We start from the raw sequence: 23,745 nt of genomic DNA on the forward strand, positions 1-23,745 counted from the left end.
AGCAGAGCGGATGGTCCTCGTACAAACATGCGCACATGGAGGCTGTGTCCTGGGCTGAGGTTTATGTTTAAAAACATATGTTTTATGATTTTTACAGAGAGGAAGGGAGAGGGAGGGTTAGAGACATCGACCCGCTGCCTCCTGCCCTCCTCCCACCGGAGATTCGCCCACAACCCAGGTGCGTGCCCCTGACCGGACTCGAACCCGGGGCCCTTCGGTCCGCAGGCCGACGCCCCGTCCACTGAGCCACACCGGCCAGGGCTGTGTGTGTGTGAAGCACAGAACGGGGTGCAGGGAAGCCTCTGACCCCTGTCGCCATGGTAACGGGGGCGGGAGCCTCACTGAGTCTCAGGCCTCAGCCCTGGGACCCCCAGGGAGGGTCAGACCGACTCCGCGGCGCAAACCCACGAGGCTCCCCGAGGGGGCGCTGTCGGGGGCCGGGCAGGAGGCGCTCAGAGAGGCGCAGGCGGGGCTGCAGCGGGGCTGGGACGGGGTTTGCTCAGCGCCCTGCTGGCTCCTCCCTCCCTGGCTCCCTGTCCTCGGGGGCAGCCAGGGCTCTGCCCTCCAGCAGCCAGAGGAGCGGCTGGACGTTCCAGAATGTTCTGTGGCTGGAGGCCCGCCAGGGGCAGGGTCCCTTCACCCCCAAACCACAGCGCAGTCCCTCCGGGCCGCCCAGGTCCCCCATGAGGGAGAGACTGGAGCGCCCCCCGCGGACACCCCGGGGCCTGCGGGCTCCCAGGCCCATCTTCTGGGCGCTGAGCAGGGCCTGTGGGGGGAGCGTCAGGAGGGACTGGGGCGCCTCCCCCCACGTGTGCCCACAGCCCCGAGGAGGAGGGGCTCCCGGAGGGTCCCCCTGGGCCCCCCTTTGTGTGAGACGCCCAGTCGGTGGCCCCGCGGCCCAGCCCGGCGTCCCCCCAAAGGCCTCGCCCTGAGGACGGGTCCCAGGAGGCGCGGACCTCCGACCTCTGACCTGAGCGCAGCAGAGGGGGGAGGGGGCGCTGTCGCCCCTTCGGGCCCCAGAGCAGGGACCCGCCGCCCCGGAGCCCGGCCTGGTGCTGGGGGGCTCCCTCCTGGGCCCCGACCCACGGGGGCCCTCCCAGGAGTGAGGTGCGGGGCCCCCGCGGGGTGGATGCTGCTGCGGGGCCTCAGCTCTGGCCTGCGGGCAGTCAGGGGGCTCCTCTTCCCTTTGGGGTTCCGGTCCCCACACCTGGTTTCCTTCTCCCCCAGGGAGTCTGCGCGGGTGAGGAGGGGGCGCTGGGGACCCGTGGCCATGACCCCCCGTGGGTGTGGGGCCTCTGACCCCTCACCCCTCTGCCTCCTGCGGCCCCTCGCCTGCGGGGCAGCCTGAGTGTGCGGAGCCCCGTTAGCGGAGGGGGGCTCCCCCGCAGCTCCTGGGCCTTTAGTTTTTTTAAATTATATTTTATTGGTTTTTCACAGAGAGGAAGGGAGAGGAATAGAGAGCTAGAAACATCCATCAGCTGCCTCCTGCACACCCCCCACTGGGGATGTGCCTGCAACCAAGGTACATGCCCTTGACCAGAATCGAACCCGGGGCCCTTCAGTCCACAGGCTGCTATCCCCTCTCCCTCTCCCTCCATCTCTGAAACCAATTAAAATATTCTGTAAGAAGTGCCCTTCCCAACCAGGCCCCTGCTGACCCCCCACATGACAATACCCTCCTCTCCCAGCCTCTTTGCTCAGTGGAGAGTGCGGCCCTCGGACTGAAGGTCACAGGCTGTATCCGGTCAAGGGCATGGACCTCGGTGCAGGCTCCAAGGGATCCCCGTGCTGGAGGCGACAAATAGGTGCGTCTCTTACATGGATGTGTCTCTCCGTGTCTCCCCCCTCCCCCTCCTCTCTCCTTAAAAGCCAATGGAACAATGTCCTCCCGTGAGGACAGCAAACAAACAAAGCCCTCTCCCCTCCCCCACCCCCCACAGGGGACCCCTCTCCTCCGCACCCCACCGTCCAGCACAGACCCTCCTGGCTCTGGGGAAGAGGCAGCCGGTCTCTGTGCCATAGAACCTGCCTCTGTGAGGCCGCAGCGGGGCCTGCGCTCAGCGCCCTGAGGGGGAGCCCCCCACTCCCTGGGCCTCACAGCCCTTGTGGGGTCAATGGAAGGTGAGACCTTCCACCGGCAAGTGGGTGTGACACGGTGACCCTGAGCATTTCCACAGGAAGCCCATGGTGATGAGGGGACACAGAGCTGTTCAGACATGAAGCCGTGGACACTCCGTGGAGGACGCACAGCGTCAGCAGAGCGTTCACGTACAGAGGAAACCACAGCACCGGAGCCGGTGTATGTCGCTGTCAGAATCACTGTGGGGTCAGGGCCGGCCTGAGGTCCCTCCAAGGTCCGTGTGCGCCCAGAGGGAACAGCAGCTGTCACAGGGTCACCAAGTCCTGGCTGAGGGGTCACCGTCACAGAACCTGTCCTGTTCCAGACTCAGTGACCTCATGGCTGTGGCCCCGGCACAGCTGTCCTGGGGCGGCTGCGGCTCAGGGTGCCTCCCGGGGCCCTCACTGCACCTGCAGGTCCACAGCGCTGCTCCCCCAAACCTCCAGCAGCCTCTCCCCACATCCGGGTCCCACTGGGCTCAGCACTGGAGGGAAGGACGGGAGAGTGGGCGGCGGGCAGAGCACAGTCCCAGCAGGAACTGACCTCAGAGGGGGAATCCGCTCCTGCTAAATCCTCGGAGGCTCAGGGAGAGAAGGGAGAACAGCCAGGCCCAGAAGGAGGCAAGAGCGGGAGGAGCCTGAACACCCACCTCCAATGAGGGCTCCTGTGTGCAGGGACCTGGGCCTGTGGGACAGTGACAGGCGACCTGCCTCCTGTGTCTGTCAGACGGGGACGCCCAGAGAATGAGACCAGGACTCACACCCAAGAACAGGAACAGGCCTCACACCCACCAGAGCAAAGAAACACCAAACACCCAGGAGGGGAGGGCGGAGGGCGGGCCCAGGCCTGAGCCCAGGCTGACCTGCCCCAGGAAGCTCGCTGTCCAGGGTCCTGGAGAGGCGCTGCATTAGGACCCTGGACAAGGCCTGGGGGATGGGAGTCCCTGTGACCACAGGTCCTGGTGGGACAGGGTTCCCTGAGGGACAAGGTCAGAGGAGCAGAGAGGGACCCGGCCGAGGAGTGACCACGTCAAAGCCCACGATGCACTGGGCACTGACCAGGCCCAGGCCCCGACCACGCTCCGTCCTCACAGCCCCTCCCGTCCCGCCTGCGACAGCCTCGGAATAGCAAACACAAGGACCTGGGAAGTTCTTGGAGCTTCAATTTATTTTCTCGCAGAATTTAGGATCTTCCCCTTTAATTAACCCCCAAGGCTTCTTGGCAAGAAATGAACAAGCAGAGTCACAGCCAGAATCTCATTAGAATTCGGAGCAGGAAGTAGCAGCTCAGAGCACCTGGGAGGAAAGGCAGGGAGGGGAGGGCACAGCCTCCTCTGCTGACAGGAAAGTGTGGGGAGCAGGGCGGGGCCAGCCCCCCATCAGAGGTTCCTGAGTCAGGAAGTGGGAGCGTGGACACACCTTCCATCACTCAGTCCCCACAGGGCAGCTCCTCACGCTGTGGAGGACAATCATCATGAGCAGATCCAGGGCAGTGGCTGGAACTGGTGACATTCTCAAACCCACTTCATGCTCACAGTGTCCCACAGACTCCCCACCACCCAGGCCTCCCTCTGCCCACCCCTCCCCACGGCAGGTCTCACCTTTAACAGCCGAGAGAGACACATCAGAGCCCTGGGCGCTGTCACTGCCTGGGGGGGACACACCAGGACGGGGTCAGAGCCCAGGGCAGGAGACTAAGGAGGAACCATGGGGGGCGGGAGGGGTCCCCCATGGCTCCCGTCTGCACTGTCCCAGGGTCTCAGGGGTCACCCCTCCATACTCACTGGCAGCCTGAGCGTAGCTCCCTCCTTTTCCACCTGCGGGAAGAAAACATCCCGTGAGAGACCAGGGAGGAGGCAGGGCCAGGAGGTCCTAAAGGAAGCCCTAGTCCTGGGCCCGGAGAAGTTTCCAGAACCGTGTGTACAGACCCAGGGCAGGACCAGGAAACCTGAGGGAAGTGCACGTGTGGGGACTGGACCCACCGCCCTCCTGGAGGTCTGTGCTCAGCAGGGACCTGCCCTCTGACCTGGGACTGCAGGAAACGGGGTCCCACCACCAGCATCATCAGGTGGTAAGTGGTCCCTCATTTCCCACGGGCCTCACTAAGGAGAGAGTGTGAGCACAGAGCCCCACACTGGCCATCACACACGTGGGGACGGCGCTTCCCGTGAATGAGGCGGGACACACGTCCACCTGGGCTTGAACCCCCAGTGGGACAGACACTCAGACCCCACCCCTGCCCACCTGAGCGCCTCCTCCCCCACATCACAGCTCCAGCCACAGCTCCCAGCAGAACCAGGCCCCCAGCGATGCCCAGGATGATGAAGATGAAGGTCTGAGGAGGCGGCTCTGGGAGGAGAAGGGAAGGGAGGGTGAGGGCCCTGACCCCAGGCCTCAGCCCCGACCCCACTGAGGTCCCCCAGGGGCCCCGCTGCCCTGAGAAGGGGCTCTGTGCCCACGGCCCTCCTCACCCCATCTCAGGGTCAGGGGCTCGGGCAGCCCCTCGTGCTGCACATGGCACGTGTATCTCTGCTCCTCGCCAGGGGGCACCCCCACGGCCGCCCACTTCTGGAAGGTGCCGTCCCCCGCAGGCCTGGTCTCCACCAGCTCCATGTCCTGGGTCTGGTCCTCCCCGTCACGCTGCCAGGTCAGGCTGATGTCCGCAGGGTAGAAGCCCCGCGCCCAGCACCTCAGGGTGACCTCACGGGCAGAGACGGGGTGGTGGGTCACGTGTGCCTTTGGAGGGTCTGAGGGGAGGGGAGAAAATGCAGGAACTCTGCATCCGCCATGGGACACTCCAGCAGCGCCCATGTGACCATCCTGAGAGTGGACAGACACCTGGGTGGGGGAGGGAGCACACAGCCCACACACCAGCCTGGACAGAGGCACCTGGAAGGACCTCCTAGTCTTTAGAAAGTTCTAGAATCAGAGAGACACAGCCCAGGGCAGGAGGCAGGTCTCTGAGGGAGAAAAGGGATTTGTGGTCCTGACCTGGGTGGAGGCCACGTGACTCAGAAAAGCTGGGGTCAGGCCTCAGACACAGGGGGTGGGGGGCAGGCACAAGGCCTGAGAGAGGAGGTCCCCTGCAGGGCCCATGGGAACCCCTAATGGGTTATGTCAGGGGGTCTCCCTGCACCCCAGGAGAGCCTGCACCCCTACCTGTCCCTGAGAGGAGGGGGAGTCCCTCTGGTACCTGACCTGGACATCCAGGGGACCCCCTCTCTGACCCCAAGGAGGGGTGTCTGACACTGACCCCCTGTCCTGTCTCCTGTAGGAGCCCCAGACCCGGGGAGAGGGGGCGGCCCCAGGGCCCCTGGTACCTGCGCGCAGCAGGGTCTCCTTCCCTTTGTCCAGGTACATGCGCAGTGAGTCCACACACAGGCCCTCCAGGTAGCTCCTGTAACGCTCTGCCTCACCCGCCTCCTCCCACTTGCGCTTTGTGATCTGAGCCGCCATGTCGGCCGCGGTCCAGGAGGTCAGGTCCTCGTTCAGGGCGATGTAGTCGGTGCCGTCGTAGGCGTGTTGCTCATACCCGCGGAGGAGGCGGCCGTCGGGTCCCATGTCGCAGCCATACATCTCCTGGAAGGTGTGAGACCCTGACCCCGCCCCGAGGTCAGCCCCGCCCCGAGGTCACCCCGCCCCGAGGTCACCCCGCCCCGCGGGGCCTGAATCCAAAACTGAAAGTGAAATCGGGTCACAGTCCCCGCGGGCTCCTCCCGGGTGGGGGCCGGGCGGGTCCCGCCAACTCGGGGTGACGCTCGGACCCGGACCCTCGGGGCGACCCCGGCCCGTCCGTGGGGAGGGGGTGGTGACGGGCCCGGCGGCGGCTCACCGTCCTCGCTCTGGTTGTAGTAGCCGAGGGCGGTCTGCAGGTTCCCTCGGAGGGTCTGTTCGGTTCCCTTGGCCCTCAGCGTGTTCCGGTCCCAGTACCCCGGGTCCTCCCGCTCCACCCACGGCTGCTGCATCCACGGCGCCCGCGGCTCCATCCTCCCACTCGCCGCGTCGCTGTCGAACCGCACGAACTGCGTGTCGTCCACGTAGCCGACGGAGAGGTACCGGGGCTCCCCGCGGCCGGGCCGGGACCAGATGGTGTCGAAATAGCTCAGGGAGTGGGGGCCTGGGGGGCGGACGGGGGCAGGGCCGGGGCTGAACACGCGCCTTCCCGGGCCCGCGACCCCGCCGGGTCCCCTCGCTCCTCCCCGCACAGCCGCCCCCTCCGACCCCGCACTCACCGGCCCGGCTGGGGGTCAGGACCAGCGCCCCCGAGAGCAGCAGGAGGAGGGTGGGGGGCCGCATGACCCGCATCCTCGGCGTCGGGGGACCTTCTGAGTCCGGGCGCTTCCGCGGAGGAGTTACAACCGGGAGCCGCGGGGACGCTGATTGGCTGCTCCGGAAACCGCTCAGCCAATGGGAGTGAAGAGTGGGGCGGCGTCACGAGTATCCAGGAAGGAGGCGCCGACACAGGTTGGGAGAGGAGAAGTGAAACCAGGGCGCTGGGGAGTCCCCACCGCGGAGCTGCCCCCCCAGACTCTGTCCCCCGCTGAGACCTGAGCGCAGGCCCGGGCCCTGGACTCGGTCCTGACCCCCCTCCTGCGCGGAGCGCCCGTCACACGGTCCCCGAGGCCTGGCCCCGGCGCCGTGCTGTTCAGGGACTTTCCAAGGTTCTGGGGTCACCATCTCTGTGCAGCCTCACCCAGGAGGGAGGCGCCCCAAGAACCTTGTGTATGTGGTTCCGTCTGTCACAGTCACCACTCACGGAGTCACACAGAGGAAACAAGTATGAATTCACGGCGCATGCTCACTGCCTGTGAGAGGGTCACAGAGTCATGTTTTTATGAAAATCACCAATTTCCCAAGTGAACACGGAGGAGGGGGGAGGGGCTGCTCCCAGGTCACATCCGTGCCCGTCTCCCTGGGAGGCGCTGGGTGTTCACATTTGCTTCTGCGTTTTGTCTGTTCCTGTGGCTGCAGCTCATGGAGACATGGACGGCCTCACAGAAACGGGCAGGAGCAGGGTCACTGACCTTTCAGATCAGTGTGGTCTCCCCTGTGACAGTCACTGCAGCCACACACGGGGTCGTTCCTGAAAGGGGCTTTGCAAAGTGAGACCTGAAACCATATTCACTGTATTCTTCTAGTTTTAATTTTTTAAATATATATATATTTTTATTTCAGAGAGGGATGGAGAGAGAGAAACATCAATGATGAGAGAAAATCATGGATGGGCTGCCTCTTACACGCCCCACACTGGGGATGGAGCCCACACACCCGGCTTGTGCTCTGACAAAGAGTTCACCTGTGACGTCCTGGTTCATAGTGAAAGATGAAACAGAGGCCGGAGAACCAGGACACAGGCTTTATTGGAGATCACCCTGCCGGCCGCCTTCCAGAGGGGAAAAGGGGAGAGAGAGAGAGAGAGAGAGAGAGAGAGAGAGAGAGAGAGAGAGAGAGAGAGCCAGGGTGAGAGTGCCTTTTAAGGGGAGGAAAGGAGGGGACGGGGCTTAGGGTCCTCAGCCCACACTGATTGGTGGTTTCATGTAAGGTACATGGTTAGGGGCCTAGGGATTTAGGAATTGGGGGCTTAGGGTATATGGCAGGTGCTGATTGGTGGTTCAATGTACAGTCCATGTAAGGTGTTCAGGAATGTCCGGCTGCAGGTGGAGTTTACGTCATACTCCGTCCATCAGTTGCGGGAGGGGAGGATCTATCACACAGGTCAATGTTCAACCACCGAGCCCCGCTGGCTGGGGAATATTGACTGTTTCCTGTTCTGTTCTGTCCCCGTCCCCAGGGCTGTCTTGCTGGTGGCTCTGTCCTCATGCAGGTTATGTATAGGGATGCCCTGTGTCTCTCAGTCCCAGAACAGTGATGGGCAACCTTTTGAGCTTGGTGTGTCAGACTTCTCCAAAAAACTGAGCATAACTCGGGTAGTGTGTCACTTTGAGGAAAAAACATTATTTCGCGATATTTATAGTTTAAATAACATAAATGTATAATTGTTATATATAATTGTATTTAATAAACCAAAAACTAAATATTTAACTTACCTGCTTAGTGACTTCTTTGTTCACCCATCAGTCGGTTTCTTTTGTTGGTCTTGATATTATTTAGCTTGTGTGGGGTGCCGTGAACTAAGATAAGTGAGGGGGAGGGGGAATTCTTTAACTAACCTGCCAATTAGTGACTTTTTTGTTGCTGAATTTCATTGGCTAAATCTTCAATTGAAGGTTGGTATTTTGTACACTTCAGGCCCAAGCAAGCGCTACTAACTTCATCTGTCAATCTGTTTCTTTTGTTGGTTTTGATATTATTTAACGCTGAGAATAAGGCCTCACAAAAGTATGTAGAGGGGAAAAATTGTGAGTAAAGCCATTGCTATATTTTTCAGGGTGCTAAAAGTGTCTGGTAGTCGGTTCCAGGCACTCCAAATTTCCTGTTCGTAGTGGCACTCCTCTTGATTCTCCAAGCGGCACCTTTCCAGATTCTCAAGCTTTGACCTCAAGTCGACAAACACCTGAGCCCAGATACTGTCTTGAAATTCTGCAAGTTGCATCTCCAAATCATCAATTTGCATCCATTGGAAACCATTTAATTCCAAACTACTGTAGACGACTACATCAGGATACTTAATTATTTTCATGGTCTGTTCTAGACTTCTAAATTGACTAAATCTATCACTAAGCAGGTCAAGTAACGAGTCTAAAACATGCTGGTACTTCATATGCAAGAGTTCCATTTCATTTTGTACAGCTGCACTGGCCTTCTCTAAATACTTCGTTACTCGAGGAAAATACTTATAAGTTTTAGTTTCTACATCTCGCTTGAAAATTTTAACTTTACTTTCAAAAGCTTTTATGTATCCAAACATAACATCAATGCTTTTGCCAAAACCTTGTAACTTTAAGTTCAGTTCATTAATATGAACAGAGAGATCTGTAAAAAACATCAGGGTGTTGACCCACTTATCATCATTAAGCTGAGGAAAGTTTCCCAGATCCTTATCGTCAAGAAATACTTTAATTTCTTCAAAGCACTCCACAAAGCGCTCAAGAACTTTGCCTCTCAGCCATCTTACATTATTGTACATCAGCAGTCCACTGTAGGTGGAATCAACCTCCAGTAAAAGTGCCGAAAATTCTCGCTTGTGAAGGGGGCGAGCAGCTATTAAATTAACTATTTTTGTAACAACTGACATTAAGTCGTTTAAGTTGGTGAATCCTGCCTTGGCACATAAAGCCTCCTGATGGATAATACAATGAAAAGGCACAATCGGATGTCCAATAGCTTCTGTAAACAATTTGACAAATCCAACTTTTTCCCCCACCATATCTGGTGCCCCATCTGTCGTCACTGACACGACTTTAGAGATATCAATGCTTAGGTCACGAAATGTTTGTATAACAACCTTACATATTTCGCTTCCTGATGAACTTATTGACACTGATACTAACTTTATCAACTCTTCTCTCATTGTGAGATCATCAGAATATCGACCAATAATGGCCAACTGAGCATATGATGTGACATCAGTAGTTTCATCAAGAGAGATCGAAAATATTTACACTTCCTTATGTCTCTCTTTAATTGATGCTGTACGTTTGTGTTCAGTCTCATTATTCGATCTTTTATGATATTTCTACTGATGGTAACTCAGATATTCTCTTAATAATTGCATCTTTATTCTGCATATCGTGAAATAGAATTGGTGCACATCTTAGGAGAGTTTCTTTTCTTTTTTTTTTTAAATATATTTTATTGATTTTTTACAGAGAGGAAGAGAGAGGGATAGAGAGTTAGAAACACCGATGAGAGAGAAACATCGATCAGCCGCCTCTTGCACACCCCCCACTGGGGATGTTTCGGCAGGAGAGTTTCTTTAATAAATTCTCCCTCACTGAGCGCTTTTCCATGCTGAGCTATAGAGTGAGCAATGCTCAAACTTGCAGATGTTAAATTTGTAGAGCCTTTCATAAATTTAAGGATGGAATTAGGTTGGCTCTTATAAAGGTGTAGCTGCCTGGAAATATATTCCTTCCTTTCATCCTCACTTTTTTCCAAGAGCTGGGGATGATTAGTTTCAAAATGTCTATTTATATTCCACGTTCTGCTTACTACCGTTTCAGTACATAGAACGCAAAATGATCTGCCATTTTTTTCTATAAAGCCATACATCTCGGTCCATGTCTCTTGAAAGGGTCGGCCACTGCTACTACCACTTCCTTTACTTAACCTTAGTTTTTTATTTTTTGGGTTCTCCATCAGGGGGGCAGTGACAGAAGATAGAATTATAGATAGCTTGTTAGGCCTGCAGGCAATCAGGGGTTAACTAGCCTAACTAACCACAAAAAGGTGCATGTAACTGTCTTTTAGGAAAGGGCAGGGTTAATAAGCAGAAATAGGGGTTAATAAGGATGCACAACAGTAATAGTGGTGAAATGGAGTCTGCACTATGGAGCAAGATGGTGTTCCTTATGTGAATTAAAATGGCTGCCGCTATTTCTAATGGCGGGGAAACGGCACCCATAGCACGCCACAAACCCTCGCCTCTCCCAGCCTCCCCCTCACTTATCTCAGTAATGATGGTTTAGAAATCCATGACACCCCAGAACAGTAGATAATGGTTGCTGTGGTTAACTGTTATTTGGTTACTGGTAATGGCAGGGCCCCCAGAGATGCGTCCCGTCTGCATTCTGCCTCTCCCCGCTCTGCCAGCGGAAGTGAGGGCAAAGATCCCGGCTTAACCAGAAGTCCCAGAACTAGATGCTCTGTGCCGGACTTCTGTTGTTTTGGCCTTCAGACCTCCGGCACAGAGTGTCTAATAGGGGAGGATGAAACATTTGCGACTCTAACTCCAAGACTCTAGTTAGAGTCTAACTCCAAGACTCTAGTTAGAGTCTAACTCCAAGACTCTAGTTGCAAATGTTTCATCCTCAGGAACAGCAAATGTTTCATCCTCGGCATGCGGCCTCCTCAGCGGCCGCGTGTCATCAGAAATGGCTACGCGTGTCAGTGCTGACACGCGTGTCATAGGTTCGCCATCACTGTCCTAGAGCCCGTCCAGTGCTGATGCATTAATCACACGTCCTCAAAGCTCACATCTGTGTCTGTTCCCACAGAGCCCCTAGGATAAGGTGACCAGACGTCCTGCTGTTGGCGGGACAGTCCCGATTTTTAACAATTTGTCCCGCGTCCCGAGGCGTTTTAAAAAAGTCCCGATTTTTTGCCGAAACCGGTTTGGCTCAGTGGATAGAGCGTTGGCCTGCGGACTGAAAGGTCCCAGGTTCGATTCCGGTCAAGGGCATGTACCTTGGTTGCGGGCACATCCCCAGTGGGGGGCGTGCAGGAGGCAGCTGATCGATGTTTCTCTCTCATCGATGTTTCTAACTCTCTCTCCCTCTCCCTTCCTCTCTGTAAAAAATCAATAGAAATATATTTTTAAAAAAAAGTCCCGATTTTTGGAAAGAATGCACGACAAGCTAGGGAACGGCGGGAGAACGGGAAGGGAATATATGGTTTTCGGGGGCCATGTGGCTATTTAGCCAGGATATGAGTTTTTTATTATTTTTGTTAATTTTATAATGTTAAACTTTAATAATCCTACCTAATAATAGACAAATATGCAAATTGACCGTACCTTCGCTATGCCCATGATTGGCCAGGAGGCGCAGGGGGGCTGGACTCGGGATGGCTGGGGTAGCTGATTGGGCCGGCGGGACGCTGAGCTGCGTCGCCAGCAGAGGCACGAGCTCAGCGTCTGCGTCATGGCTGTGCTGTGGCACAGAAGGGGCCTCTGGGGCAGCGAGCTGACGTCCCGCCACGCGGACTATCAAAAGCGGGGGAGCTGGGTGCCTGTCCGCTCAGGCAGCAGGCCTTTCAGAAGCCTCCGGCGCCTGGTGCACCAGCGGACAGGCACCCAGCTCCCTGTGATCAAAAGGGAAAGCATGTAGGGGACCCTACACGTGCATGATTCAATCATGCACTGGGCCTCTAGTAACAAATAATTGTGGAGAACTGATTATCGAGAACTGCTTATCAAAGTTCGCATTGTTGATCAGTTGTTGGAATTCGACCACCATTGTTTGGACTGAATGAACAATGGCATTTTTGGGGATTGGCAACGATGAAAACATTTTGTAACTGTCTCTCAGACGATACACATCGTACTGCGTGCTAGGAAGCTAGTTAAACAAGTGATGTCATTACAAGTCAGCTATTCAGATAATTTAGGTAATTTATTTATTTATTTATTTCATAAATACATGAATTTTCTTGAATTTAGCAGACAGTACTTGTATTATTTATATTTTATAGTGGCAGCAAAAAGTCTAGCGCTGGCCTTGAAAGTGACACTTACGACTTATATTACAGCAAATTCAGAGGAAAAATAATACAAGTTAGTATTGTTATTATTTAGAAAGAAATATAGGATTAAGCCCTAGCCGCGTGGCTCAGTGGATAGAGCGTCAGCCTGCGGACTGAAGGGTCCCAGGTTCGATTCCGGCCAAGGGCACATGCCTGAGTTGCGGGCTCAGTCCCCAGTAGGGGCGTGCAGGAGGCAGCTAATCGATGATTCTCTCTCATCATTGATGTTTCTATCTGTCTCTCTCCTTCTCCCTTCCTCTCTGAAATCAATAAAGAAATATGTTTGTTTAAAAAAAAAAGAAATATAGGATTAAAATAATTTTTAAAACATACTTACTTTATAACAATCAAATTAACTTAATTTATAAACTAACAATAAAATATGTTCATGTAATTATGTACCTACTTACTGTGTTTTTTTTTTTTTTTAAATATATTTTATAAAGAAAAAAATAAAAGAAAAAAAAATAAATATTTTTATTGATTTTTTACAGAGAGGAAGAGAGAGAGAGAGAGTTAGAAACTTCGATGAGAGAGAAACATCGATCAGCTGCCTCCTGCACACCCCCCACTGGGGATGTGCCTGCAACCAAGGTACATGCCCTTGACCTGAATCGAACCTGGGACCCTTCAGTCCGCAGGCCGACGCTCTATCCACTGAGCCAAACCGGTTTGGGCCTTATTGTGTTTTTAAGCAATATGTATATAATAATTTATAATATAATTTTAAATTATTTTTTTTTAGATTTTTAACATAATGAGTAAGAAAAGAGGATGCAAATTCAACGATGATCTAAGAAGTGAGTTTCCTTTTATTAAAAAAACCAAAAGCGATTACAATATAGACCAAATTTTTAATCAAGAATCCCCTCCCCGCCCCGGGCGGAAACCGGTGTGGCTCAGTGGATAGAGCACCGGCCTGCAGACTGAAGGGTCCCAGGTTCGATTCTGGTCAAGGGCATGGACCTTGGGTGCAGGCACATCCCCAGTGGGGGGCGTGCAGGAGGCAGCTGATCGATGTTTCTCTCTCATCGATGTTTCTAACTCTCTATCCCTCTCCCTTCCTCTCTGTAAAAAATCAATAAAATATATATATTTTTTTAAAAGAACCCCCGCCCCCCCCCCCCCGTCAATGGTGTCCCGCTTTACCAATGTTAAAATCTGGTCACCTCACCCCCGAACCCTTACCTACCGCCCCCCTTACCTCCCCACGTCCTCACACCCTGTCTCCCTCGCCTTGGAAGGCCTCCCCGAGGACATTCGTGTGAAGCGTGTACAGCTGTGGAGGAGGATTTCTCACTCCCAGACCCAAAGCTGGAACCAGGAAGGAAACATGGAACTTGTCCTGTCACCCTCACCCGAGAGACACCCTCAGGCCCAGGATCAGACTCAGAGACGCACCGAGATGCCCACAGAGACAGGGTCCCGGGACCATGTTCCCCCCAAAGCCCGGGAGGCCCCCTGGGGGCAGGCGAGGGGGTGGGTCCTCATTGGGGGGGCACCGTCCCGGGGCCTGGGGCATCCCGGTGGGAGGGGGAGGGGGCACATCCAGGGTGCGGGGTCCGGGTGGCGGCCTTGGGGGTCTGGGCCGCAGGCTCCTCTGATGGGCGGTGTCGGGGGGCAGTGCTGTGGGGGGGCAGCTCAGGGACTGTCCGGGGACCAGGCCGCCGGCAGCGGGGATGGGGGTGCAGCTAGGGAGAGGCAGCCTCGCTCCCTGAGCCGCGCAGGGGCCGTGGGGTCCCCGTGAGCGGGGGGCCATGTGTCTGTGCGGACCAGGGAGGGGGTGCGGCTGTCTCCCCGGTCCCGGCCTCGGGGCGGGTCTGAGGGTGACGCTGAGGGTGACCGTGTCCCCCAGGGAGGACCCCGCTGAGTCTGGGGGGACCCGGGGCCTGAGGACGCCCAGCGGCCACGCAGCCTCCTCCTGGGACCTGGGCCCCGGGGTCGGAGGGGGCTGCCCGGCAGGAGAAGGGGGTCCCTGAGGGGGGCCCCCCGGAGGCTGCCCACGGGGTGCGCCCGCCTCCTCAGGTCCCAGAACCGGGACTGGCCCACAGGGCGAGGCGGCCCCGGGAGGATGGGCTCAGGCGCCCTGGCCGGGGTGGCTCAGTGGGTAGAGCGTCGGCCTGCGGACTCAGGGGTCCCGGGTTCGGTTCCGGTCAAGGGCATGGACCTCGGTTGCGGGCACATCCCCAGTGCGGGGCGTGCAGGAGGCAGCTGATGGATGTTTCTAACTCTCTACCCCTCTCCCTTCCTCTCTGAAAAAAATCAATAAAATATATTTTTAATAAAAGATGGGCTCCGGGTGGGGGTCAGGGACCTCACCCCCCCCCCCGCACCCACAGGGGGGCTCCCGTGGGGGGACCGCAGGCTGCGGGGGTCCGGCCAAAGCGGAGGGACGGGAACCCCGGCAGGACCAGCCCCTCCCTGGGCTCCGGGAGCTGCTCCCAGACGGTGCGCCCCGCACCCTGAGCGCAGCCGCAGGACCGTCACCCCACGAGGCCCGGGCGCAGCTCCTGGGACTGGGGTCCCCCCTCCCCAGCCGGCGGCACTGGGCTGGGTGAACCCCTTGTTCCAGGGACCCAGGCGGCGCCCCTGCTCCGGGCCCTGTGTGGTGGGGGAGGGGCTGGGGGTGGGGGGTCACCAGGAGCCGCCCTGTGCCCGTCCACCCCGCCCCCCGGGGCCTCTCTCTCCCCCCGCCCCGCCCCGGCCTGTGGGGAGCCCCACGTCCCCCCGGTAACGGGCCCGGAGAGGAGCCCTGAGGACGTCCCTGAGGAGGGGGAGCGGGCGCCTCTGGGACAAACAGACCGACAGTGAGATGGGCCCCGGCCCCGTCCCTCACGGCCCTGCCCCCGAGTGTGTCCCCGGGGCCGGGTGGGTGGTGAGCGGCTGGGGGCCCCCAGGAAGGAGAAGGGCTCCGGGGGCCTCAGCCCGGGACACGGGGGCCGGTGACCCCTGTGCCCACGTGACGCACAGAGACGGCCCCGGGCTGTGTCCTGAGGAGACACGGTCTGAGGGCGCTCCCTGCCCTGAAGGCGGACACGGAACCGGCACCGGCACGAACCGGCACCCGGGACCGGGCCGCGCTTCCCCGAGAGACGCCCCGTGCTCCGCCCCCAGCGCCGCCGGCCTGACCCCGCGGCCGCCCCGCCGCGGAGAGGAGCGCCCCCTCCGGCGGTCGGCGGGACGGCCGCCACGGCCCCCGCTCAGCGGCCTCCGCCCGCGCCCGGCCCGGCGCCCGGAGACCGTCCCCCGGGGGATGCCCGCGGCCGGAGCCCCCGGTCCCGGTTCTGTTCCTCACGTTCCCGCCGGCGGAGAGCGGAGCCCGGGGGATGCCCGCGGCCGGAGCCCCCGGTCCCGGTTCTGTTCCTCACGTTCCCGCCGGCGGAGACCGTCCCCCGGGGAATGCCCGCGGCCGGAGCCCCCGGTCCCGGTTCTGTTCCTCACGTTCCCGCCGGCGGAGAGCGGAGCCCGGTCCGTCCGCACAGCCAGGGCCGCCCTCTCCCCACGGCCCCGCTCAGCGCCCCCTGCCGGCGGGAGGTCCGCGCGGGGGGCCCGTTCCCCCCGCACCGCCTCCGTCTGGGTGTGTGTGTCTCCATTTCTTTATGGATTAAGGGGTCACATGGGTCTCCTCACCCCGTTCCCACCCACACCCCTCCCCATCATGTCCCCCCCGGTGTCCGTGACCGCCGGTCGGGCCCATCTGCCCGCTCACACGTCCTCCGGTCGCTCTCCGCGCCCCCCTCCCGCCATCGGTCTCGGTCTCTCTGTCCATCGGTGTGAGGGGCCATCACACCCGCACGTGCGGGGACCCCGGGCCGCCGCTCCCCCTCCCACGGGCGGGTTTCCGGAGCAGGAGGCTCGCCGGCGCCGTCCGGGCCGCTGCACACGGTGCCCGTCCCCGCTCTCCCTGCAGCCGGGCCCGAGGGGCGGTCCGCCGGCCGTCAGGGCCTCCGAACGCCGGGCCCGGGGTCTGCAGAGGCGCCCGGTGCAGACGGAGAGCCGGAGCGCACGGCGGCCCCACGTCTGTGCTGTTCACCGGCGGCTCCGCGGTCAGAGGGGGGCGGGGCGCCCCGAGGCCGGGGTCCTGGAGGCGGAGAGGAGCCCTGGGGGCGGGGCACCGGCACCAGCTTCCCCTCGGGGCGGGGAGCCTCCACCGGCGGGGGCGGGGCCGCGGGGCCGCGCAGGGGGGACGGGGAGCCGGGCCCGCACGTGGGGTGCGGACTCCGCTGGGAGCCCCGGGAGAAGCGAGAACGGGGCGCTCGGGACGGTTCCTGGGGGGCCGTCGCCCTCAGGCCCAGCCGGCGGCCCGGCCAGGGAAGCGGGTGCTGAGCAGCGAGTCCTTCCTCTGACGGCGGCAGAGAGCAGAGCGGATGGTCCTCGTACAAACATGCGCACATGGAGGCTGTGTCCTGGGCTGAGGTTTATGTTTAAAAACACATGTTTTATGGTTTTTACAGAGAGGAAGGGAGAGGGAGGGTTAGAGACATCGACCCGCTGCCTCCTGCCCTCCTCCCACCGGAGATTCGCCCACAACCCAGGTGCGTGCCCCCGACCGGACTCGAACCCGGGGCCCTTCGGTCCGCAGGCCGACGCCCCGTCCACTGAGCCACACCGGCCAGGGCTGTGTGTGTGTGAAGCACAGAACGGGGTGCAGGGAAGCCTCTGACCCCTGTCGCCATGGTAACGGGGGCGGGAGCCTCCCTGAGTCTCAGGCCTCAGCCCTGGGACCCCCAGGGAGGGTCAGACCGACTCCGCGGCGCAAACCCACGGGGCTCCCCGAGGGGGCGCTGTCGGGGGCCGGGCAGGAGGCGCTCAGAGAGGCGCAGGCGGGGCTGCAGCGGGGGTGGGACGGGGGTTTGCTCAGCGCCCTGCTGGCTCCTCCCTCCCTCGCTCCCTGTCCCTCGGGGCAGCCAGGGCTCTGCCCTCCCGGCAGGGGAGCGGCTGCCACTTTCCAGAATGTTCTGTGGCTGGAGGCCCGCCAGGGGCAGGGTCCCTTCACCCCCAAACCACAGCGCAGTCCCTCCGGGCCGCCCAGGTCCCCCATGAGGGAGAGACTGGAGCGCCCCCCGCGGACACCCCAGGGCCTGCGGGCTCCCAGGCCCATCTTCTGGGCGCTGAGCAGGGCCTGTGGGGGGAGCGTCAGGAGGGACTGGGGCGCCTCCCCCCACGTGTGCCCACAGCCCCGAGGAGGAGGGGCTCCCGGAGGGTCCCCCTGGGCCCCCCTTTGTGTGAGACGCCCAGTCGGTGGCCCCACGGCCCAGCCCGGCGTCCCCCCAAAGGCCTCGCCCTGAGGACTGGTCCCAGGAGGTGCGGACCTCTGACCTCTGACCTGAGCGCAGCAGAGGGGGGGAGGGGGCGCTGTCGCCCCTTCGGGCCCCAGAGCAGGGACCCGCCGCCCCGGAGCCCGGCCTGGTGCTGGGGGGCTCCCTCCTGGGCCCCGACCCGCGGGGGCCCTCCCAGGAGTGAGGTGCGGGGCCCCCGCGGGGTGGATGCTGCTGCGGGGCCTCAGCTCAGGCCTGCGGGCAGTCAGGGGGCTCCTCTTCCCTTTGGGGTTCCGGTCCCCACACCTGGTTTCCTTCTCCTCCAAGGAGTCTGCGCGGGTGAGGAGGGGACGCTGGGGACCCGTGGCCATGACCCCCCTGTGGGTGTGGGGCCTCTGACCCCTCTCCCCTCTGCATCCTGCGGCCCCTCGCCTGCGGGGCAGCCTGAGTGTGCGGAGCCCCGTTCGCGGAGGGGGGTCCCCCGGAGCTCCTGGGCCTTTAGTTTTTTTAAATTACATTTTATTGGTTTTTCACAGAGAGGAAGGGAGAGGAATCGAGAGTTAGAAACATCCATCAGCTGCCACCTGCACACCCCCCACTGGGGATGTGCCTGCAACCCAGGTACATGCCCTTGACCAGAATCGAACCCAGGGCCCTTCAGTCCACAGGCTGCTATCCCCTCTCCCTCTCCCTCCATCTCTGAAATCAATTAAAATATTCTGTAAGAAGTGCCCTTCCCAACCAGGCCCCTGCTGACCCCCCACATGGCAATACCCTCCTCTCCCAGCCTCTTTGCTCAGTGGAGAGTGCGGCCCTCGGACTGAAGGTCACAGGCTGTATCCGGTCAAGGGCAGGGACCTCGGTGCCGGCTCCATGGGATCCCCGTGCTGGAGGCGACAAATAGGTGCGTCTCTTACATGGATGTGTCTCTCCGTGTCTCCCCCCTCCCCCTCCTCTCTCCTTAAAAGCCAAAGGAACAATGTCCTCCCGTGAGGACAACAAACAAAGCCCTCTCCCCTCCCCCACCCCCCACAGGGGACCCCTCTCCTCAGCCCCCCCACCGTCCAGCACAGACCCTCCTGGCTCTGGGGAAGAGGCAGCCGGTCTCTGTGCCATAGAACCTGCCTCTGTGAGGCCGCAGCGGGGCCTGCGCTCAGCGCCCTGAGGGGGAGCCCCCCACTCCCTGGGCCTCACAGCCCTTGTGGGGTCAATGGAAGGTGAGACCTTCCACCGGCAAGTGGGTGTGACACGGTGACCCTGAGCATTTCCACAGGAAGCCCATGGTGATGAGGGGACACAGAGCTGTTTAGACATGAAGCCGTGGACACTCAGTGGAGGACGCACAGCGTCAGCAGAGCGTTCACGTACAGAGGAAACCACAGCACCGGGGCCGGTGTATGTCGCTGTCAGAATCACTGTGGGGTCAGGGCCGGCCTGAGGTCCCTCCAAGGTCCGTGTGCGCCCCAGAGGGAACAGCAGCTGTCACAGGGTCACCAAGTCCTGGCTGAGGGGTCACCGTCACAGAACCCGTCCTGTTCCCAACACAGTGACCTCATGGCTGTGGCCCCGGCACAGCTGTCCTGGGGCGGCTGCGGCTCAGGGTGCCTCCCGGGGCCTCACTGCACCTGCACGTCCACAGCGCTGCTCCCCCAAACCTCCAGCAGCCTCTCCCCACATCCAGGTCCCACTGGGCTCAGCACTGGAGGGAAGGAGGGGAGAGAGGGCGGCGGGCAGAGCACAGTCCCAGCAGGAACTGACCTCAGAGGGGGAATCGCTCCTGCTAAATCCTCGGAGGCTCAGGGAGAGACGGGAGGACTGCCAGGCCCAGAAGGAGGCAAGAGCGGGAGGAGCCTGAACACCCACCTCCAATGAGGGCTCCTGTGTGCAGGGACCTGGGCCTGTGGGACAGTGACAGGCAACCTGCCTCCTGTGTCTGTCAGACGGGGACGCCCAGAGAATGAGACCAGGACTCACACCCAAGAACAGGAACAGGCATCACACCCACCAGAGCAAAGAAACACCAAACACCCAGGAGGGGAGGGCGGAGGGCGGGGCCCAGGCCTGAGCCCAGGCTGACCTGCCCCAGGAAGCTCGCTGTCCAGGGTCCTGGAGAGGCGCTGCATTAGGACCCAGGACAAGGCCTGGGGGATGGGAGTCCCTGTGACCACAGGTCCTGGTGGGACAGGGTTCCCCTGAGGGACAAGGTCAGAGGAGCAGAGAGGGACCCGGCCGAGGAGTGACCACGTCAAAGCCCACGATGCACTGGGCACTGACCAGGCACAGGCCCCGACCACGCTCTGTCCTCACAGCCCCTCCAGTCCCGCCTGCCAGAGGCTCAGAATAGCAAACACACGGACCTGGGAAGTTCTTAAAGCTTCAATTTATTTTCTCGCAGAATTTAGGATCTTCCCCTTTAATTAACCCCCAAAGGCTTCTTGGCAAGAAATGAACAGAGTCACAGCCAGAATCTCATTAGAATTCGGAGCAGGAAGTTGCAGCTCAGAGCACCTGGGAGGAAAGGCAGGGAGGGGAGGGCCCAGCCTCCTCTGCTGACAGGAAAGTGTGGGGAGCAGGGCGGGGCCAGCCCCCCATCAGAGGTTCCTGAGTCAGGAAGTGGGAGTGTGGACACACCTTCCATCACTCAGTCCCCACAGGGCAGCTCCACACTCTGTGGAGGACAATCATCATGAGCAGATCCAGGGCAGTGGCTGGAACTGGAGACATTCTCAAACCCACTTCATGCTCACAGTGTCCCACAGACTCCCCACCACCCAGGCCTCCCTCTGCCCACCCCTCCCCACGGCAGGTCTCACCTTTAGAAGCCGAGAGAGAAACATCAGAGCCCTGGGCGCTGTCACTGCCTGGGGGGGACACACCAGGACGGGGTCAGAGCCCAGGGCAGGAGACTAAGGAGGAACTATTGGGGGGGGGGTCCTCCATGGCTCCCGTCTGCACTGTCCCAGGGACTCAGGGGTCACCCCTCCATACTCACTGGCAGCCTGAGCGTAGCTCCCTCCTTTTCCACCTGCGGGAAGAAAACATCCCGTGAGAGACCAGGGAGGAGGCAGGGCCAGGAGGTCCTAAAGGAAGCCCTAGTCAAGGTCCCGGAGAAGTTTCCAGAACCCTGTGTACAGACCCAGGGCAGGACCAGGAAACCTGAGGGAAGTGCATGTGTGGGGACTGGACCCACCGCCCTCCTGGAGGTCTGTGCTCAGCAGGGACCTGCCCTCTGACCTGGGGCTGCTGGGAACGGGGTCCCACCACCAGCATCATCAGGTGGTAAGTGGTCCCTCATTTCCCACGGGCCTCACTACAGAGTAAGTGTGAGCACAGAGCCCCACACTGGCCATCACACGCGTGGGGATGGTGCTTCCTGTGAATGAGGCGGGACACACGTCCACCTGGGCTTGAACCCCCAGTGGGACAGACACTCAGACCCCACCCCTGCCCACCTGAGCGCCTCCTCCCCCACATCACAGCTCCAGCCACAGCTCCCAGCAGAACCAGGCCCCCAGCAATGCCCAGGATGATGAAGATGAAGGTGTGAGAAGGCGGCTCTGGGAGGAGAAGGAAAGGGAGGGTGAGGGCCCTGACCCCAGGCCTCAGCCCCGACCCCACTGAGGTCCCCCAGGGGCCCCGCTGCCCTGAGAAGGGGCTCTGTGCCCACGGCCCTCCTCACCCCATCTCAGGGTCAGGGGCTCGCGCAGCCCCTCGTGCTGCACATGGCACGTGTATCTCTGCTCCTCGCCAGGGGGCACCCCCACGGCCGCCCACTTCTGGAAGGTGCCGTCCCCCGCAGGCCTGGTCTCCACCAGCTCCATGTCCTGGGTCTGGTCCTCCCCGTCACGCTGCCAGGTCAGGCTGATGTCCGCAGGGTAGAAGCCCCGCGCCCAGCACCTCAGGGTGACCTCACGGGCAGAGACGGGGTGGTGGGTCACGTGTGCCTTTGGAGGGTCTGAGGGGAGGGGAGAAAATGCAGGAACTCTGCATCCGCCATGGGACACTCCAGCAGCGCCCATGTGACCATCCTGAGAGTGGACAGACACCTGGGTGGGGGAGGGAGCACACAGCACACACACCAGTCTGGACAAAGGCACCTGGAAGGACCTCCTAGTCTTTAGAAAGTTCTAGAATCAGAGAGACACAGCCCAGGGCAGGAGGCAGGTCTCTGAGGGGAGAAAAGGGATTTGTGGTCCTGACCTGGGTGGAGGCCACGTGACTCAGAAAAGCTGGGGTCAGGCCTCAGACACAGGGGGTGGGGGGCAGGCACAAGGCCTGAGAGAGAAGGTCCCCGTGGGTCCCAGAGCCCCTGCAGGGCCCATGGGAACCGCTGATGGGTTATGTCAGGGGGTCTCCCTGCACCCCAGGAGAGCCTGCACCCCTAACTGTCCCTGAGAGGAGGTCCCTCTGGTACCTGACCTGGACATCCAGGGGACCCCCTCCCTCACCCCAAGGAGGGGTGTCTGACACTGACCCCCTGTCCTGTCTCCTGTAGGAGCCCCAGCCCCGGGGAGAGGGGGCGGCCCCAGGGCCCCTGGTACCTGCGCGCAGCAGGGTCTCCTTCCCTTTGTCCAGGTAAAGGCGGAGCCAGTCCACACACAGGCCCTCCAGGTAGCTCCTGTGATGCTCTGCTGCACCCGCCGCCTCCAACTTGCGCTTTGTGATCTGAGCCGCCATGTCGGCCGCGGTCCAGGAGGTCAGGTCCTCGTTCAGGGCGATGTAGTCGGTGCCGTCGTAGGCGTATTGTGTGTACCCGCGGAGGAGGCGGCCGTCAGGTCCCACGTCGCAGCCATACATCCACTGGATGGTGTGAGACCCTGACCCCGCCCCGAGGTCAGCCCGCCCCGAGGTCACCCCGCCCCGAGGTCACCCCGCCCCGCGGGGCCTGAATCTAAAACTGAAAGTGAAATCGGGTCACAGTCCCCGCGGGCTCCTCCCGGGTGGGGGCCGGGCGGGTCCCGCCAACTCGGGGTGACGCTCGGACCCGGACCCTCCGGACCCGGACCGTCGGGGCGACCCCGGCCCGTCCGTGGGGAGGGGGGTGGTGACGGGCCCTGCGGCGGCTCACCGTCCTCGCTCTGGTTGTAGTAGCCGCGCAGGGTCTCCAGTTTCACTCGGTAACGCTGTGCGGTTTCCTTGGCCCTCTGCGTCTCCCGGTCCCAGTACCCCGGCCTCTCCCGCTCCACCCACGGCTGCTGCATCCACGGCGCCCGCGGCTCCATCCTCCCACTCGCCGCGTCGCTGTCGAACCGCACGAACTGCGTGTCGTCCACGTAGCCGACTTCGAGGAAGCGGGGCTCCCCGCGGCCGGGCCGGGACCAGATGGTGTAGAAATAGCTCAGGGAGTGGGGGCCTGGGGGGCGGACGGGGGGCAGGGCCGGGGCTGGACACGCGCCTTCCCGGGCCCGCGCCCCCGCCGGGTCCCCTCGCTCCTCCCCGCACAGCCGCCCCCTCCGACCCCGCACTGACCGGCCCGGCTGGGGGTCAGGACCAGCGCCCCCGAGAGCAGCAGGAGGAGGGTGGGGGGCCGCAGGACCCGCATCCTGGGCGTCGGGGACCCTCTGAGTCCGGGAGCTTCCGCGGAGGAGTTATAACCGGGAGCCGCGGGGACGCTGATTGGCTGCTCCGGAAACCGCTCAGCCAATGGGAGTGAGGATTGGGGCCGCGTCACGAGTATCCAGGAAGGAGGCGCCGACACAGGTTGGGAGAGGAGAAGTGAAACCAGGGCGCTGGGGAGTCCCCACCGCGGAGCTGCCCCCCAGACTCTGTCCCCCGCTGAGACCTGAGCGCAGGCCCGGGCCCTGGACTCGGTCCTGACCCCCCTCCTGCGCGGAGCGCCCGTCACACGGTCCCCGAGGCCTGGCCCCGGCGCCGTGCTGTTCAGGGACTTTCCAAGGTTCTGGGGTCACCATCTCTGTGCAGCCTCACCCAGGAGGGAGGCGCCCCAAGAACCTTGTGTATGTGGTTCCGTCTGTCACAGTCACCACTCACGGAGTCACACAGAGGA

General features: G+C 60.7%; 2 protein-coding genes across 6 annotated transcripts; both read right to left on the minus strand.

Annotated features, from left to right (window-relative positions):
• Positions 1-3,267: 3,267 nt before the first annotated feature.
• On the minus strand, positions 3,268-6,482 carry LOC114229892 (class I histocompatibility antigen, Gogo-B*0102 alpha chain-like). The gene is made up of 8 exons (XM_054710280.1): positions 6,351-6,482; positions 5,951-6,235; positions 5,439-5,714; positions 4,590-4,865; positions 4,363-4,467; positions 3,903-3,935; positions 3,720-3,767; positions 3,268-3,574 (listed from the first exon to the last, which is right to left on the minus strand). The coding sequence occupies exons 1-8, from the start codon at positions 6,421-6,423 to the stop codon at positions 3,570-3,572; spliced, it is 1,101 nt and encodes a 366-aa protein (XP_054566255.1). The 5' UTR covers positions 6,424-6,482; the 3' UTR covers positions 3,268-3,569.
• On the minus strand, positions 3,268-23,319 carry LOC129147596 (BOLA class I histocompatibility antigen, alpha chain BL3-7-like). Of its 5 annotated transcripts, XM_054710257.1 has the most exons (8): positions 23,208-23,318; positions 22,807-23,091; positions 22,280-22,555; positions 21,418-21,693; positions 21,191-21,295; positions 20,731-20,763; positions 20,552-20,599; positions 3,268-3,574 (listed from the first exon to the last, which is right to left on the minus strand). In XM_054710257.1, exons 1-8 carry the CDS (start codon positions 23,278-23,280, stop codon positions 3,570-3,572), a joined length of 1,101 nt encoding a protein of 366 aa, XP_054566232.1. In that variant the 5' UTR covers positions 23,281-23,318; the 3' UTR covers positions 3,268-3,569. The 5 variants fall into 5 exon arrangements, with proteins under 5 accessions (XP_054566232.1, XP_054566234.1, XP_054566235.1 ...); XM_054710259.1 differs by lacking the exon at positions 21,191-21,295; XM_054710260.1 differs by lacking the exons at positions 3,268-3,574; positions 20,552-20,599 and adding an exon at positions 20,102-20,406 and having other exon boundaries at positions 22,807-23,121; positions 23,208-23,319.
• Between the last annotated feature and the right edge of the window lie 426 nt (positions 23,320-23,745).

Source organism: Eptesicus fuscus, chromosome 21 (genome assembly GCF_027574615.1).
Source record: "Eptesicus fuscus isolate TK198812 chromosome 21, DD_ASM_mEF_20220401, whole genome shotgun sequence".
NCBI lineage: Eukaryota > Metazoa > Chordata > Mammalia > Chiroptera > Vespertilionidae > Eptesicus > Eptesicus fuscus.